Source organism: Falco punctatus (genome assembly GCF_963210335.1).
Source record: "Falco punctatus genome assembly, chromosome: 1".
Lineage (NCBI taxonomy): Eukaryota > Metazoa > Chordata > Aves > Falconiformes > Falconidae > Falco > Falco punctatus.
Genome location: NC_137580.1, coordinates 73,189,077 through 73,208,503, shown reverse-complemented (window position 1 = coordinate 73,208,503; position 19,427 = coordinate 73,189,077). Strand labels below are relative to the sequence as shown.

The window sequence follows — 19,427 nt, the reverse complement described above, 5'->3', positions numbered from 1 at the left end:
GTATACTTAGAAGAAGCTATAGCTGACACAGAAGATACAGCTCAAAGCTTGCAATTTCCTCCCATAGCTGTATGTAATGTGTTTCTTAAACACTGGCGGTAAAAAAAAGACTTTATTCTATAAAAGGAGAAATGCTTGTAACAGAACTGCTATTCAGCATATCTCTAGATTTTTCTGCAAGTCTTCCAAAGTGTATCTACCACAAAGGGATGCTGCATCAAAAGTTCCGACAAAACGGCAATGCTGTGGTGATAAATGTATAAATGCCACTAGATGGCAGGGTTAGTCGTTGGTATGAGGTTTGTCTCGTCCAAGAAGGGGAAAAGCTGCTAACTTACATTGCCTGAAGACTAGGATCTGGGAGCTGGAAGTTGAATTCATTTTTTTGAATGTCTGATGAACAGTCGTGTGGTGGTTTAAAGTCGTAAGGCCAGTGGCAATACACCCAGAAATGGTGAAAATATGTATTTTGTTTGAATATGTCTGCTATTGTAATTAACACCATCTCGCATCCTCCAAAAACCTCAGTCCATCTTATTCTTTGAAGATTGTGGAGCATTTTGGTTTAGAACAGGGCAATGACTAATCTCTGAGAGCTTGTGGAAGTTGAATGAGAAATTTTGCATGTCTGGCTGATGCATTATGAACCTGTTATTTTTTTCTGATCCAAAGCTATTATGTTTGGTGATTCCTTACAGTATTTTTGCAAGGTCAAGTGAGTGTTTTCAAAGCAGCTACTATAAATCCAACTGCTTCAATTAGTCTTTTTCCTATCAGCCTTGGCTTTTATAAGTAAGACTTTATTAAGAAAAAGGCTGAAGTCTGAAACAGGATTTCAGACACACTCTTAACAAGTGTTTTGTTTCATTTTTTCCTGCTTCCTAATTTATATTTCTAGACGTATCAACAAGAGAAGTGTTTATGGAGTTGTTGTGAAGGCATTTCATAGACTTGGGAGTCATCCAGTCAGGAAAAGAAGTAACATTGGGTGCCCCGTGATCAGTCAAGCATGTGGTTTTAAAAGTGAAAAAGCAGCTACAGTACACCAAGAAATCAGCTGGTGAAAATATGTTGGCAGGAGCAATTTTGTTTGAACAGTGAATAATGAATATGTATGTAAAGATCAATGTTGCTGTATAATTTCCAAATCTTCTAATAATTCACATTATGCCTTGAAAGTAATTTATCCAATGATGGATAAATGGGTCAGTCTGCTCAGGTCCAAGACTTAAGGTTTTGGGCAGGGGATAAATTGCCATTTTCCATTGGAACTACTGAACTAAGTTAACTTTCTAGGAAAGGACATCTAGAAATCAGGACCTAAAATGTTCAGATATGGCTCAAACCAATGGCATGCTACTACCAAAGCAAGATACTTTTTGGCATAGAATTGCCGTCCCTGCATCATAACACCCCAACAGATCGAATAAGTCTTTTTGTGGGGTTTCTTTTCCTTAAGCAATCAAAAAAATACATTGCAATGAATGTAACTGAAAATACGACAGTGATCTTTATGATAGTACTCAGTTAAGAACTGGTCTAAGAAGTTACCTGCTATACTACCCCCGACAAACCCGGTCCCCACTAGCACACAGGAGAAAAACACTTCTTTCCCTGACAGGTATCACTGGAAGTAACAAATGTAGGTAAGGAAATGTATGCAAAGTTTTAATTCACAAAATGCTCTTTTGTGGGGGAAGACAGTTTTCACTCCTTTAACAACCTGTATGTGAGAGAACATCGCTTGGCTGTGTTAGCTATTGCAGAAAATTCCTTACCTTTTGGAATTTTTAGGGTTTTTAATCATATGTTCATAGCAAATGGAAATTCTGCATCTCCATGTTTCCAACTTGCTCCCAAGAGAAACACACTTATACAAAATGACTTATTCAAAATTGTTCCATCATAAATAACAGAATAATCATAAATAATTTTGAACTGCAGTATTTTATAAAAAAATTGTTTGCAATTACTACATATTTGACTTTAGGTGAATTTTATTTCAGTGGCTTATAAAAATATTAAGTGCTTTAGTTTGTACCTATTATGTATTTCACATGTACAGTATTAAAACTCCTTTCAAAATCTGTACTGTCATCCCAGCCAGCAAAATGTCCTTCAACAGTGCTCCCAAATGTTAGTAAAATTAAAACTCTGGTCCCTCAAGACATCAAAAACGTTCTTATGTTGTCCTTGAAAATATATTTCCTGAACTTCCAGCATGAGGAGGTCTCTGCATGAAATCCCAATTAATAAATGGGATGGTATGTTTTACACCAACTTGAAGTTATTGATTAGTTTCCAGCCCCAGGTAGACTGTGGCAGACATAAAAAGCTACATCTATGTTGGAGGGAAGTGGTTTAGCCTTCTCAGCTGGGGAAAAAAGCTGGCCGATGCTTTTTCAGCACCAGCCTGAGGTCTTCAACATGAAAATTAACTTATGGGGGCTTGGCATTTTCTTATGTCCTGTAAACCCTTGCTGATTCTCAAAACTTTTTATTTCCTGCACCACATTAGCTCTTTTTTTTTTTTTTTTTTTTTTTTTTTTAATCCAGCACCATATGGGCAGACTCCTGCACCTCCAAGCAGCTTGGTGGGGCTCTGCCAGCTCACTGGCAGGGGTCTTGGCAGAATCAGGAATGATGGTGCAGGTAGAAAGCTTTCTTCAGTACTTGTCTCCACTGTAGGCACAGAGTTGCTGTTCAGTTGCCTTTGAAGTTAGCAAAGACACGCAGAAGTCTGGTATACTGAGAGTGCTGATGGTGCTACATATTGGGGTGTGGTGGTGGCAGTAGTTTATTTTGTTGGTGGTTTTTTTTGTTGTTTTTTGTTTGTTTGTTTGCTTTTTTAATTGTCAAACCAGTAATCTCATCTTGTGATCCCAGAATTAGGTCTCTGAGGCTACAACATGTGTGATCATTCATGAGAATAGAAATGATAACTTAAAATGTACTAGTTATTCAACAAACCTGCTATCTATAGAATCAAAGATTTTACAATATACACCTACTTGACTTGCATCTCAGTGTAAAGTCAATATAGCAACATCTGTCACTGATCCATAAATCCTGTGTATCAGTTGTTTTCCATATGCCTCCTTGCTGCCTCACTTCTTGACTTGTTCACTTGGGTTTGTGCCATTATTAGCTTTGTCTGTGGGGCTGAAATAATGGAATGGGAGGCACTGGGGAGGTGTTATACCAAATGCAGTGCTCTGGCTAGCATTGTCCTGCCAGCTCTTGGTGACAGCAAGGAGCAAGGCCAGCTGGCATTGTGCAGGGGAGGCTCTTGGGCTCTCCTGCTCCATGCAGGGCCAGGGCTGGAGCCAGGAGAAGAACACTCATACAGCCATGACTGAGATTATTATTTGACAAATAAGGCAGGTTTTAATTTCTTTGGGACCTTCTCCTCTATGCTTGTGCAGAGTATTAATTCCTGATAGGAATTTACAGGAGCTGCCGTGATACAAATAAATAACAATATCTGATTCTTCTGGCCTTCTCCCCCTCCCTTTTTCTTCCCTTGTCCTGTGCCTTTGAACAGTGAAGACCTTCATACCTGCTAACCTGAAAGTTTTTTTGGGTTAACATTTTAATTAAATCAGAAACAAATCATGGTCTTCAAGATATTTTCATTTCTTACTACTTATCCATGCAGCTCTTCCATATGTGTTTTGACGCAAGGCCCAGAAGCCACCTGCTATTTTCCTTTCAGCCTGTTGAGTAGTTTCCTCTAGATATACCATGCTGTTTCCATGTAGTCTTTAAGACGACCTCAATCAAAACAGAAGCCATGCTGAAGTTATGGAAAGAGACAGTACTTTCACATGACTTTCAAAGCTGCATCATCAACGTGCCATTTATTTTTTCTCTTCTCCTGTTTTCCTTCAGAAAAACCATCCACAATGCTGTTCCCTGCTTGAGGTTCCTAATACGAATATCGAAGAATGACCTCCTGAGAGGCTCCATAAATGAGTCATCATTCAGGACCTCTCTCTCCAGCCATCAGTCTCTTGCTGGCAGGACCAAGAGCACTTGTGTTTCGTCAGTTTCCACTGGAGAAGCTGTAAGTCTTTTCTTGTTTCTGTGAAGGAAAGGGAGTATAACGTTTCTCAAACTCCCAAAATAACCAGCTCTATAAATACATATTCAGAATTAGAGAATGGAAAACGGTGGGGGGTAACTACATTTTTGGGGTCATGTGAGGTCATTTCTGCAGCTTTTTGAGGAGTTTGTGCATGATTTCTCATCTCAAAAATTATCCAGGCCAGCATATCTGCATGGTTCAGATGCTTACTGGGACCATGGCTGTTCAGGTTGTCTTTAATATGAATAAAAAAGAGCTATTGTCAGGCATTCCCTATGTCACCAACCACTTCCCACAATCCAGTATCTGAGGGGTCTATCCAAAAGCTTTCTTATTATTTTAAAGGAAGTCTATTTTCTGGAGGATAGGAAACTTTGATTTCCATCCCCTCACCCCCTTCCAACCCCGCCCCCCCCCCCCCCGCCCCCCCGGATTTTAATCATGAGGAGTTGGAAGAGTCCTGCACCTGGAGCAAGGTGGGGTGTTTTGTAAGCAGCACACCCCAAGTCTCAGTAAGGCTGGTGACCGAGGGACTTAGAAATAAAAGGATCCTTTGAGATTCTTCACAGCCATTCTCAGCCCGACCCTGCCTGCCTCTCTGTGTCACAGGAGGCTGGCCTTGTGTGCAGAGGTGCTGGGAAGGGGGCTCCTGGGGAGGACTGGCAGCCGTGGGCCTGGGCTGCCCCGCATTCAGCTCGGCTGTAAGAAACCTCCCTGAATGTTGGCTGCCGTCGGTAACCTTTCACGAGGCTCTAAATCACCGTGAGGGCTGAGCGGCAGACCCTGGGCTGTCCCCACGAGGCAGGTGGCAGCGGGCTGGCGAGGCCGGAGCTGGGCTGTCCTGTGTGGTCACCTGCAGGCTGGCCCTTCCCGGGTGGCTTGGGAAGGCTGGAAGTCCTTCATTTGGGAATGGACTTAGGACCACCAGGAAAACCAGCACGAACAGTGCACCGCTCTCGAACAAGTTAATTTTGCACTGCATTTTCTGCTGGAGGATGGAAGTCGCTCCTTTCAGGCAGCAGCACCAGGGAGATTTCTGAATTCTTTTGTGGCTGACAGACAGTAAAGCAAACACACCTGAGCGAAAAATGTACTGTACTCTGGGAAACCAGGTGTCCCAGACGCTGCCAGCGCTGTGCCCATGGTGCTGGCAAGAAATTCAGGCCTTTGGGCTGTGAAATCAAAAAATAAAACAGAAAACCCACTTTAAGTGCCTGAACCCTAATGAAGCAAACTCTATCCCATTCCAAAAGACAGTTTCCTTTGCGGTCCGTGCTGCTGCGTCTCTCGCACATGAACCATATGGCTGCATCAGGCAGAGTTACGATTAAAATGACTAATTGCACTTTACTGGGTAGCCTCAGCCATACGGCTGGTGACGTAGTGAGCTGTTGGGAGACAAGGATCCTCTTCCACTTTATCATTGTATATTATGTATCACAGCAGCATTCCTGGCCATCACTGAACAGCCTACAGGTTACTGTATTAAAGACGGGTAATAATGATGATACTTAAGTATCATGAAATCTCTTAAATGGGGTGTGTTTTCTCATTCAAAATTAGAAGGTCTTGAAATACCATACAATGGACAAGCTGATTCTCAGGAGAGGCCTTGTCCAGAATTGACAAGCTTTTTCAATAAAGTTTCATAAAATATATCTGCCATAAAATTTATTTTAAATTAAACCAGTACATAGAAGAGTGAAAGGGCCTCTCTTAGTCTGGGCAAAGCCTTTTTTAGTGTTCTGTTGTTCAGGTTTGAGCCCAAGGGAGGTTGAAGTGTGTGATGGGACTCTTGTGGAGTGTGATTGACTACTGTACCACACCTCACAGCACAAGAATCCCCAAATTTGCTCGCCTTGGTTCTCATAGTCTTCAGGGCATGGGAAGCACTTTCATGTTTATCTGGTTGTTGCTATAACAGGGCAAAAGACCTTAATGAGACAGAAAAAAAAGTGACTCACTTTGTATAGGCTATGAAATTTAGCGTTTGTCTTGGCTCTTGAAAACATAAACAAATGCATAATATTTCTGTGGCAACGTAAATAAAAATGAGATAATCTATCCTACTGATTTAATTCCATTCACAGACCACTGATGACACAATGATGCATGAAAGTATCAACTGTGATGATTTCATAAACCACAAATTACCCAGATTATCCTTGCAATATGAGGTTAGTATATGCAACATGCAAATATTCTATCATTAAAAAAAAAAAAGAGTATATTTATATTTTGTTTGGGATTGTTTAACAGCTTGAGCAAAGAGAGCACCCACACACATCTGTATCCCCCTTGAGATCACGGGGACTACTTGGCTGCTTACACTTGTGCTTCATTCTCTCATTGTAGATAGCATGTGTAGCGATGTGGAAATGTGTTGACATAGTTTAAAACATGGAGGATCTTAATTTACTTATTTTCAACCTGTTTTGCCCCTTTTACCTTTTAATTTTCCTTGGATTGAAGTTTATTCCTAAATTTTCTCCCCATTAATCCTTTGTCTGATGCCAAATGAGGTGATTTCAGTTGGATCACTCATCCCAATTCAAGAAGCTTTCAGTTCTTCACTGTTGGTCACTACTTGGTTTTAGTTCATTGGGGTTAGAAGGTTATTGTGCACATTTGTTTGGGGTTGCTGTTTAAAGAGATGGGATAATGTGGGTAAGAGGCTTCAGCCTTTGGCACAACTTTGGCTTAGGAGTCTCAAATAAAACACATGCTGTTAGCGATGCACAGCACTGCGTTGTGCTGAGATGATGCAGCCAAAGGTAATTGTCCTTGGAGCAACTGACAGCTCAGTGCAGCTGTAGAGATTTTAGCTACAACAGCAGCTGCTGACATAAAAGCTAAGCTCAATGGCCTTTGCATGACAGCAAGACTGAGTGCAATTTTGGAATGCTCCAATAAAGTATTGATGGGCAGGAATGACACCAGCACCATTGTAAAAGACACAGCTGTTGCCACCAACACTTTCCTCTGTGTGTTGTGCACATGTTAGTGTAGGGAGCCAACATGTTCATGAGTCATATAAAGTTGTATTTATAGTTTGATTCTACAAGGGAGAAGGAATAAATGGGCAGCAATACATAGATGTATGAGCAAGGTGATGCAGTGGAATTGTGCACTAGCCTCCCACTTGTGTGGAGCCCTATCTATTTATCCATTCATCCAGATCTAAAAGCTGGTATGGAAAACAGTGGAATGATCTCATCTTTGATATTCAATCAAAAAGTCACCACAAAGTTAGGGATGATGAATGGCCCCTGCCTAAGCTTGTAAGTGGAATGGCATGGTTGCAATGTCACAATGGTGCTCCATTACTGGCATGCTCCTAGAAAATCAGTGCAGAGGTCAGCCGTTGCCTCCCATTTCCTAATGGCAATTCAGAGAAGAAGCAAGTTCATGGGGCTTGAGAAGCCCTGGGTGTTCTGGGAATCCAGCCGGGATGTATATAAATGTGGGTTTGGACCTGTCCATGTCCATGGTGTTGTACCAGCTGATGGTCACACAGAATGCCATAACCCATATTAAACAGATTGATTGTACTCATTCCTATCTTTAGGCTTCAGGTGCTATGCAGCTATAAGCCTAGAACAAGCAAGGAGATAAAAACGCTGAAAAATATCCTAGTGAAAAGAGATTAAATAATTTTTCATTATTTCAAAATATTTTATTTTTGTTCAGAAAAACAGTCCAGGTTAAGCAACAAGCTTAAAAATCAAACGTCTCCCCAGGAGAGTTTTGAGTGTGAGACCTGTGTAAGAACAGCTTTAGTTTTCTGTAATTGTGCATGGTTTCTGCCAGAATTTGTGAATTTTTAGAACTGGAGAAAGTATGTAACTGTCTGAAATCCTTCATCATTTGTGATTAGACCTGGAGCGATGTAGAGCTTGACCCGGTAGAGCCAGCTCATAAGAAACTGCAGCCTCACCGAAGTCATTCTTTCTCAACAAGTCTGAGACAGGAGAAGAAAGTCCTGCTCCCAAAGACCTGGAGCTGTGATGCAGCAAGTGCAGAAAAGGTAAGTAAAAAAAAGTCTCTGCTGAGGACTCTCCATTTTAGTGTTAATCTTGCTACAGTACATCATCTCTGGAATAATAGCTCAGCCTTTATACCTTTATACAGATGTTTCATCTGTAGGCTTCATTTATACGGATTCCAGTGGCCTTTTCATCTTTGCTGTTATTACTTTCTTTGTGACTAATAAGAATGCCAATGATGTCTTATTAACTTTTTTTCACTGATATGTTGCCTGGTTTTATTGGAAAGCCAGCATCAGCTCATAGCTCTAAAGCTTCATTAAAACCTTTAGTAGCATCAAATGTAAGCTAACGTCTTTGCCTCTTTGTTTGCTTATCTACCCCAGCTCTGGTTCCTCCCATCCTGACACTTGTGCCCACATTGTGGCAGCATCCTTTTATTACAAAGTCAGAGCTGCAAACCAGAGTTTGACATGATAGAAACCACCCTTTTTCTTCTTTTCAGTGTACATTACAATGTTTTATTTTTGTTGAGGGGGAAGACAAGAAAGAAACTCCCATTTCTCCCTAAGGGTGGGAGAGTCTGGCAGCTGCCACCCTTCCCTTACTGAAAGAGGAGACGGTGAGTACTTAGTGCATCTTCTGTGGATGCACCATGCTCATTGCCCAAACCACTGAGGTCTGGTGTCATGCTGTTGAGGAGCACCTCATTTCCTTGAGGAACTGCTGAGGATGGGAGCAGTAGGTCACCTGCAAGTCAGCTTCTGCCAGAACTATAACACAAGTTTCAAAATGACTATTTGTATGGCTGGCACAACGCCAAGCATATATCAGTGCTGCATTTTCAAGAAAAAACATAGACTTACAATCCCCCGATAGTGGTTAGACTGAGTAGCACCCTTTCTGATGGAGGCACCCTTTAACGGGATGACTCTAGTGTGTGTAATGAAACACCCACACCTTGGACAGCTACAGCATCTGCTTCTGTCTGTTGTGCTCCCTTCCACCTCCAAGGCTAATTGTCTAGAGACAGCGTAGCTTTAAGCAGGAGCAGTTCTGGAAACTTCCAGCCATCCGATGATCCAGTTCCTACATGTGTCTGCCTTGTCTTCTTTCATGTGTCTCCTTAAGATCAAGTCCTGAGAAACCTTGGTCTTTTCCTGTAAGTGTTGTGAATAGTATTGATGGAAAAACAATGGCTTCAAATGTGGCAGGCAACATGGGTTCAAATCTACTGCCCTCCATCACTAGACCAGTGTGCCCAAGGTTGTAGGCAAGTGCGAAAGACAAGAGACCGTCTCCAGGTTCTGGAGAACCACTGGCTTTTGGTCTCACAAGGAAGGAGAAGCAAAATAAGTCTGAGGTGTTCTGCATAACATTTTTTAAATTATTATTAAATAAATGTTCCTGTATTCTTGAATTTCTTGAATTTAGCAACTGTGTACCCCAAAAGAAGGCTCAGACACTATACTTTGTCCTTGAAAGACATCTGTTGGATTAATTCAATAAACAGTCTTTAAACACAGTACCTTTGTGCTGAGGCTTTCAGTGGTAGTCACTTAGATGTGCGGAGTTTATTTACATTGAACTCTCAAAGCCTCGTTTGCTTTTCTCAGTATTTTCGGTGAAGATTCCTGTGTGGTGTGAAGATCCATTGTGTGTTAGCTAAATGCAATGCATTGATATTCATGCTATCAGAATAAATATTTGTCAAGCTCAGTTAGAGATTTTCATTATGAGGCCACCCACTTATCCTTAAAAAAAACCCCAACCAACCCTAAAGAAACCCCGCTGCATTTTTATGTATTTATTTTAGAATTTTAATAGCATTACTGGGTTGTTTATGACTGAATTTCTATTATGGCACTTCCAAAAATGGTCAAGTATGGAAATCCAGGTGTGTTTTTGGTGAAGGGTCACCTAACTTTTTGATTTAACAAAATATACATTTTTTTTAGGAAAAGAATCTTATGCTTCCTTTGTTTTCTTTAAGAAGACCATCTCAACAACATCTAAAAAATTGATGTACCTCTGAATTCTTTTAACTGACTGAGATCAAGATTCTTAATGCACCATTACAGATGGGTTGTCAAAAAAGAAAAGACATCCCTCAAGTGAAAGTAAAAAAGCCAATTGGTGTCCCAGGCTTGGTGCTTTCCAGAGCATAAAAACCACATGGGACTCTTTTCTGTGCTGCCACAAAGGTATGATCCAGCCCCATGATTTATTGCAGTTAATTAGGATGGTAACAGATTTGATGTAGACTGACACCTAGAAACCTGGCGTGGCAGGGAAGAGGCCTTTTTGGAAGCATTAAAATGCAGGCATGTATCATGAGGATAAGATAGGTTTGGATACTTGATTTCAAAGGACAGTTGCCAAGTGTGCTCTGTGCATCCAGGTTTTGTGTCAAGGGAATTACCCAGCATGACAACTATTAAAAATACTTGGAAGTGGTGTCCTTCCCACTAAGCCGTATCCAAAAGAAACCCATCCTTCTGCAGCAGTGAAAACAGCACTTGAAGAAGGGAGGAGCGGTCTTGAGTTTTTTCATTCTGTTGCTATATTTGATTTGGAAAAACAGACTTTTCTTCTTTGTCAGATTGATTTAAATGACTTTTTTCAGTACATTGTGCTTGCCTGCACTTGGGTAGGTACGGCAGCTGGAGACACCATTATTGATGGGGACTGGTGACTGATTCCTGCTTATGGAGCAGAATTACACAATGCTTCAGAGTATATCAGTATCTAGTTTTAAACCCAGATTGACAGAGATGTGGGGAGCGGAGGCAAGGAGAGACTAAAAATTCTGACTTTTTAACATAAAAAATGAAAATTTTTGTGAAAACCAAAAGCATTTGGGTTTTTGTCTGTAAAATCAGGCTACACCTATGCTATGCAATAACATTCTCCCAATCTACTTGCTAAGACTGAGATGATGATCCCTACAACTTAAAAAATAAAAAACAAAAAACAAAAACCCCCACCATCTGCCTTCCCTTTTTGATTTAAGGAACTGTTTAGTCAGTATAAAGGTAGTATCACAGGCCATGGGCTAGGTGGAGACAAAGGGGACAAAGATTACAGCCTCTGCTGAGCTGTAATCATGCTAGAAACTGATCTAACTTTTTTAAAGAAGTTTCAGCACCAAACCCCTATAAATCCATGAGAATTACATGCCTGAACACTTCAAGGAGACTGAAGTTGAAGTAAGGAAGCTTATGACTAGAACAGGAATATCTGCAATAGAGAAAAAACTTTACCAAACTTGAGGTCAGTACTCGGACCGCTGCTGTGTAAGATTTTTGTCAGTGACATGGGCACTGGGATTGAGTGCCCCCTCAGCAAATGTGTTGACAACACCACAAGCTGTGTGGTGTGGTTGACACGCTGGAGCGAAGGGATGCCATCCAGAGGGACTTTGACAGGCTTGAGAGGTGGGCCCATGCGATCCTCATGAAGTTCAACAAGGCCAAGTGCAAGGTCTTGCATGAGGGTCGAGCCAATCCCAAGCACAGGTACAGGCAAGGCAGTGAATGGATTGAGAGCAGCTCTGAGCAGAAAGACTTGAGGGTGTTGGTGGATGGGAAGCTCAACATGACCTGGCAATGTGTGCCTGCAGCCCAGAAAGTATGCTGGGCTGGATCAAAAGAAGTGTGACCAGCAGGTTGAGGGAAGTGATTCTCCTTCTCTACTCCACTCTAGTGAGACCCCACCTGGTGCACTGCCTTCAGCTCTGGGGCCCCCAACATAAGAAGAATGTGGAGCTGCCAGTGAGTCCAGGGGAGTGTCACAAAGATGATCAGAGGGCTAGAGCACTTCTATGAAGACAGGACAGGCTGAGAGAGTTGGGGTTGTTCAGTTTGCAGAAGAGAAAGCTCCAGGGAGACTTTATAGTAGCCTTCCAATACGTAAAGGCGGCCTACAAGAAAGCTGGAGAGGGACTTTTAACAAGTGCCTGTAGCAATAGGACAAGGAGTAATGGCTTTGAACTGAAAGAGGGTAGATTTAGATTAGATATTAGGAAGAAATTTTTATTGTGAGGGTGGTGAGGTATGGGAGCAGGTTGCCCAGGGAAGTTGTGGATGATCCATCCCTGGAAGTGTTCAAGACCAGGTTGGATGGGGCTTTGAGCAACCTGGCCCTCTGGAAGGTGTCCATGCCCACGGCAGGGGTGTTGGAATTAGATGATCTTTAACGTCCTTTCTAATCCAATCCATTCTATGATTCTATGATTATGGGAAGCTCAAGCTAGGGAGAGACTTGGTATAGCTAGTTAATATGCTTTACAACTGCATTAAGAAAAACAAATAGAACTATAACTCTGAAAGGGGCTTTATAGCAATCTAAGTAAAGCTTAGTCATACTATGAATTTTATTACCTTCATGGGAATTCACATAGTAATGAAGTAAAAGCTGTGTTTTACTTTAAATGTTGATTTTTCCCCAGGAAGAAGGGACTTCTAACTTCTCACTGTATCTGGCACAGTGATTTTATAACCTTAACAGTCATTTTTTAAAGCAAGCCAAAACTGATCACTCATGCCTACTGTTGCTAGTGTATTTAAATATTAACTGACACTTTCAAAGCTTACTTAGTTTACTCTGGATTTGCATACTATTCACGAAGAGTTATGGAAAGGTCACGGGGGAGTTGTCATCCAGGCCAATTTAGAAATTAGCGTGCTCTCAAAATAGGCAGATGGGAAATGGTTAGCAAAGCAAAATCACAGCTGCTGTTTCTCCCTTCTTTGTTGGTGGAAGTACTGTCCAATAGATGAATGCAAAACCCCCGACTGCTCCGAGGCAGTACCAGAGCCATTTGGGGACACCATGATAGAGATTGTCACAAGGATGATGAAACATTAGGCAAATAAAGATTACAGTGTACTTGGGTCTTATCTGAGATGTCTTCCATGAGAAAGAGATATGTACAATTATCCAGTACTTTGAGATGAATAAAAAATGGAGAAATGTATTTTTTTTAAAACATAAATCAGGTATAGAATGGGCTTTTCTTTTCTTGTTTTGTTTTTGTTTTTGTTTTTTTTTGTTTTTTTTTTTTTTTCTCTTTGATCTCTGCTGATATTTGAACATGTAGTCTTTTGCTTCATTTTACATCCTGCTTTCCAAGCTGTAGATGTTAACACATCATGAATTTCCCTCGTTCTAGTCAATAATTAGTGTGTTTAGAAAATATGACTGGTAACTCAAATAGCGACTAGCGGTAATGAAGATTTTTAAATACTGGTTTCCACAGTCATATGCTGCATGACAACACTAAAGCTTATGTCTCCACTCCAGGTTTCACTCTCCTCCAGCTGTTTGGAGAAGGTGTTTGGGCAGCCAGTCCTACACAGTCCCTCTGCAACACTCATGAACAGCTGCCTAAGAACAGCTTCTCTGCCTGTCCATTTGAATAGCAGCAGTGTCAGCAGAGGAGGAGACTCAGGCACTTCACATCTGGCAACTCAAGAAAGTCAAGTTAATGGAGTCCTGGGCTCTATCATTAGCAATATAGTCCCCCGCATCATCATCATTCCTACCTCAGAGACCAACCTATTTCAAGAGGAACTGGAAGAGGAAGAGACTGAATTATTCCAGTTTCATAACAAAAAGGGAAATCTGCTGGACTTGGAAGGGCTTAGCTCATCCATGGAGTTCCTTGAAGCTGTTGAGAAATTTCTATCGTAAGTTTGTCAGAAGAAAACTTTCCGGTAATTATTTTCTTGGCATCTTCTCCACTTAATTATACCAAATAACCAAAGCCTTGTAGGTTAGATCATCAGGCTTTTTGTATGTTTATACAGTAGTCACTAGGCAGCCTTCAGATTTATCTTTGTCCAGACCAGCTCAGGCGTGGAAACAGGCTTTCAGATTGTGCTGCAGGAAATGAGCAGTGGAAGATCTGGCAGCAAGATTGAGTGGCATCGGTCAAGTTGGCCGCCTGCTTTGGTGGGGCCCTGATTTGTAACCACAGAGAGAGGTGCCAGCAGAAGGAAAAATGACTGAGCAGGAGCAGGGGCAGCTCCTGAATGCTTCTGCTACCTGTGCAGCTCTCTTCTGGGTGGTGATAGGAAGCCCCACAAGACCACTGCTTCCACCAGCCCCAGCAGTAATGCAAATGGCTAGATGATGTGAACTGTCTTTTAATCAAATTATTTTCAGCATTGCTTTTGTTGTGTTTGTTTTTTTAAATAGGCAGCTTGTTAGACATAAATAAATTGATGGTATAACTGGGAAGTGACTGCTTGCCTTTAAAGTTTAGTGCTAGAAGTCTGGATTTTACTTCAGTGTTAGCATGATCACCTGAATGTCCAAAGGCAAGGTGCTATTCCCTAAAACATACACTACTACTTGTAGAAGCATTTAGAGCACCTTCAGAGTTACAATCTTGATTAAATATGGATGTATCCTAATGAGTCTGTGATTTAAAGGGTGAATGTTCACAGCTGGCTTGACAAGTCATTGATAAAAATAAAGCCTTGGCTGCTACGTATCACTTGTCTCTCCAGAGGAGATTCTTCTCTTCTCTAAAACGACCCAGCAGATGTCTTCTACAGGTCATTTACCAGAGGCCTTCAGAGCAGGTAAAACATCATATCCAGGAGACAACTCCACAGTACTGTGGTGTTTGCTACAGGATTTGTGCTCACATCGTTACCTGTGGTTACTGATTGTGTTTATTTTATCTGTGCTTCACATTATGGGTCAGGTTCACAAGACTCTCGTAGCATTTTATTCCTAACTGCATTCCTCCTTTTGTTACTCATTTTCCTGTGTTCTCCACATCCTCCCTTTCAGTGTCTGACTTTCAAATGTAGATAAGTTAAACTATGTTGTTCTCCACATAATATCAGTATAGCTTAGTAGAAAGCAGGCATTTCTCTGGATATAATAGTGCAAATGTTTGATCCAGCAAGTCTAGTAGCTTTCAGACATCCAAGAGAGGGAGAGTTTATGTTCAGAGTCTCAGTTTATTCCCTTGGCTGTATCCTAGATCACACAGAGACCACTGAGAGCATTTCCAAGTTTTGTGTATGCACTGGCTGGTCTTGAGAGGTAATTTCTCTTTTCCTGTTCTCCTGATGCAAAAAAACAGACGGAAAGCATAGCAGTATTTTTTTTAAATAATTTCTTTGTTAAAAAATAAGACAGCACAAATCTTGTTTGCCAAGACAGCACAAATCTTGTTTGCCACTAGCTAGACAGGAACACCACTGAAGAACAAACTGAAATCCAAAGCAGTGCAGGAGAGAGAGGAATGCCTCCAAACTTGCAGACCCAAGGCTTTGCAGGGTGTCAGCACAGCAGACCTTCAAGAGGTCCGAGACACTTGCTTTTTGGTACAGGCTGTGCTCTTTCTAGGGAAAAAAAATCCACTGCTGGGTTACAGAGGTGATTGCTGAGACAGGCTGCCTATTGCAATGCTAGCACTCTTAATGCTGCTATTATTTGAGGTACTCTGCTGTCTAGAGACCCTCATCAGAAATGTGGCCAACATACCTCCTTACCTTGTAGAGAAGAGGGGAAAAGGGTGATGGAGCCACATCATGTGTGTAGTTGTCTGCATGCAGCCCTGGTGCATGGGGCCAGGGGCCAGGGCTCGGCCAGGGCAGCACCGCGCTGCAGTACCTTTGGCTGAGTTGCTGAAAGCTGTGCCCATCAGGTGCCGGGTCAGGAATCATGCCGAGGTCAGCTGCAATCAGTTCAGCACTTCCAAAGGTAATTCCTGCATTTGAGGACTGGCACAGTGAGCAGGCAGCAGGGGGCAGCTGCTGGGGACTGTGATGGGGATGTGCTCGCCTGCAGCTCCTTGGTGCCAGGTGTTCATCCTGTGTGGGGTTTTGGCCACAATGAGTAATAAAATGTTAATTAAATGCAAAGTTCATAGAAAATGAAAGAGGCTTAATCCCAGGGTAAGCATACTGTCCTGTCATCTCTGATTCTTTTCATTTTGTTGCTGAACCTGTCCTGTCTGATTTGGTGGGGGTTTTTTTCCTATGTCAGCTGTGCAGTGACCAACCTTCTTGCTTGTAATATCCTCAGCTGCTGTATCTCCTTTCTTCTTGAGCCAGATGTTGCTTAGCAAGTGTTCTTATAAGGCTTATACCTGACTTTTAATGTTGTAATTACTCCAAATAACAATAAGAAAATGTATTTGCTGTTCCAAGATATAAAAACATGCCCTAGAGCAGGTTTTGCACTCAGATGTTGACAGACTTGTACTGGTGAGGCTGTAGGCAGGATATTGCCGTAGTTTCTGATGGGATGAAGAAAGTAAGACCCAAAGTAACAGCCAACAAACTCCTCTTTACCCAGACAAAGTTTTGCATTCTACTTAGTCTACAAGATGACTTTCCAGTGATCTCTTGCACATGTGCTGGTACTAAAAAAGTGTCTCAGAAAATTAGTGGGCTTGAGGTACATGCGAGGAAGTGTTTCACTTGTACACTGTTAATGTCATATACAATTAGTACCACTGCTTCTGAAGCTAATGTCAAGTTTACTGTTTACTTCAACTGATGTACGCTAGAATGCCAAATGACATAGCGGTAGAGAGATAAAACATAAAGTTGTATGAAATATCAGTTAGATTTACTACGTTCATTGTGAGATTTTTGCAGAAACATCAGTCACAGAGTAGAAGAGTCTTAAATTGACTACCACAATGCAGAAAAACTTCATAAACTTATTTGCTGCCACATTAGAATAGAGGGCACATAAAAATGTACAATATTAACTGTTGCTTCCCATTTCACAAAGGAATGTACTGGTTCACTGAAATGGAATAAAAATTCTTAGGAGTTAAACTAAACTATCCATTGTTTGGTTTTTTTATTCAGTCATTAATTTCAGGAATGAAAAGGTTGAGTCAAAGCTTTTGAAATCTGTGCTCTGATCCAGTGAACAGTAAGGTACACATATAACTTTATTTTCAAGTCATATAGACTGCTCACATGCAACCAAGCGCTTGCCTACTTGAGTGCAGAGCATCTAAAATTAGAGTCTGCCGACCTGGTAAAATCTGAAGTTGCTCAGCAACTTTTGAAATATGATGACCTCAACTTGGATGTCAGGAATCAGGCAAACAAAAGTTTTAAAAACTAACCACAGTCAATACATTTGAACTGTGACAGCAATCTTTGATCTTTTTCCTAAATCTGAATGACTGTTAACCAGAAATGGTTTCTTTCTGCTAAATCTTTGTATAACACACTTATAGGATATGCTCCTATTTTGATGAGTAACAGAAATTTCAGACCATAAATGTAAACATTTTCTTTTATAATGGACAAAGAATTTTTTAAAATAGTTAAATCAATGGTTAGATAAAGGTTTCAAATAAGAAGAAAAAAATTACTTACTTGAATCTTAATGAATCTTGCTGCCTTGGGTTAAAGGACGGACCTAATACCACTTTTTTTCCAGAAAGCTCATTCAGTTTCCGGACATCCATCCATTTACCTCCTTTCAGGAGATACCCCTGAACAAGAAAATGTTTCCACTCTGCTGTCTGAAAAACATTTATGTTGTGATGAGCAAAACTGGAAAATACTGGGAGGCAAATACCCTTCTTTTTAATTTCCTTAAATGTCTCCACCCCTCACTTTTCTTTTTTTACATCCGCTCTTCACTGATTCCCTGTGTAGGTTATGCTTGGTATTTTTTTTATCTGGTTCTTTCACACAGGTGAAATCTGTGCAAGCTAGTGGGGAACTGGAAACTTAGGTGTGTATTATGCAGTGTTTTAAGCAGGGACTCCTTTCTTGCATAGAAGTAGATCAAAACTGACCACAGTGCATCGGTATCGATTCAGCAAGTGCATGTACTAGGTAACTGCAGGGTGAAGTCAGACAAGGCAGAAGGAGCTGAGATACAACTGTCCCTCCTGGGTCATCTCAACACAAGCTGATAATTATTTCTTGCTTTGCACCTCATCCATAACCTCAGTCTACACATCAATGTTCTGCCTGCACACCTTGAATAGACAAGTATTTAAGTGGAGAGTTTGGTGCCGGGACACCTTTGCTGTGCATGTCACATTTACCTGTGTATTAACATACACTATAGCTTACTAAGAATTCGGATGTCTGTCCATATATTTTACTTCCTTTAGGATGTGTCTGGCTTGCACTCATGTCTGCACTCTGGTTGCACTTGTTGGTGCTACAGGTGGTAGCAAGACGTGAAAAGCTGACTGCAAAATGTCAGTCGGGAGTAAATCCACCGTTACTAATTCTCCTGTGTGCCAGTATGGGATTATATCTGTGTGCCAGCAATCCTAGTGCCAATACTTCGTGGTAAATTTTTCTGAGAGAAAATTTTTGTAGGGCATAGTCTTGTACAATACATTGACATATACATTTTTATTCTGAAACATTTTTACTCTTTATTTGTGGTTATGTATCTGTAGGCATTTTTACTTAAAAAGGCAGATGTGTTCTTCACCTTAAAGCAAAGCTTCAGAAGACCCTTGTCATCTTCAGGACCTTGTGCTGGACTGAATGAGCCAGACACAGAGGCAATAACATGTGAGGAGAAGGACTGCTGCCATTATCAGCAGTGCATGTTCCCTTAGGGTGATGCACTCCAGCCCTTTCCATCCATGCTGAGGGGCTGGTCTGATCCCTATGGAACAGTAAGACGCATGTGCTAGTGGGTGCACATGAAAATGGTATTTTCCAGAAATTTATAGGGTACTAAGAGTGGATAGATTTTCATAGGGACAGCAGAAGATGCCTCCCTAGAGTTTCTCCTTGCCAAATTTCAGGTTCCTTTCCACTGTAAGCAGGTGGTAAAGCTCTTCAAAGGAACAGATGGATGTATTTAACGTTAACAACTAATTTTCCACGGGTGTGCTCTTGGAAACAAATGATCCCTATTTCCTGAGATGGAGAAAAAAAAATCCAGCCCAGAGCAGACTACAAGTGTGGAAAATGTGAGACTGAACACATTTGACTTGGGTAAGCAGTCAATGAAAATAGCAGCTTATAGTGGAAATTGTGGAGCCACCAGGAGTGCAGCAAAATGGCCAACTCCATCTTCATAACAGATGTAAAAAACTGTATCCAACCGATTAATACATCCAAGTGTGTTTGTCTAACTCCATCTACGGATAACCCGACAGAAATTAACTTGGAGCCACCAGCAGCTTTGCCACATTTGGGTCACTGTCACCAGACTCAACCATCTGGGCACGAGCATGTGGAGGAAAGGGGGATAAAAATTTTCTTTTATCTGCAAGAGCAAACTTCATTTGCCTTGTTAAGCTCAGCAGAAAAAGACTGAGGGGGATATGACTGCTATCTTTACACGTGTCTAGGGAGGAAAAGAGGCTGTTCAAGTGAGGT

General features: G+C 41.3%; 1 protein-coding gene across 16 annotated transcripts in view; it reads left to right on the top strand.

Annotated features, from left to right (window-relative positions):
• Nucleotides 1-15,198, top strand: part of LOC308055206 (melanopsin-like) — a 48,579-nt gene extending 33,381 nt beyond the window's left edge. For 12 of the 16 annotated variants that reach the window (XM_080368950.1, XM_080368943.1, XM_080368942.1 and 9 more), the window contains 4 exons: nt 3,892-4,066; nt 6,178-6,264; nt 7,965-8,114; nt 13,378-15,198. In XM_080368950.1, coding sequence (XP_080225076.1) covers nt 3,892-4,066; nt 6,178-6,264; nt 7,965-8,114; nt 13,378-13,767 — 802 coding nt within the window. In that variant the 3' untranslated portion in view covers nt 13,768-15,198. Of the gene's footprint in view, nt 1-3,891; nt 4,067-6,177; nt 6,265-7,964; nt 8,115-8,578; nt 8,696-10,031; nt 10,765-13,377 lie in introns of those variants that run through there. The other 4 variants (XR_013924356.1, XR_013924357.1, XR_013924358.1 and 1 more) reach the window with 4 other exon arrangements.
• Nucleotides 15,199-19,427: the final 4,229 nt, after the last annotated feature.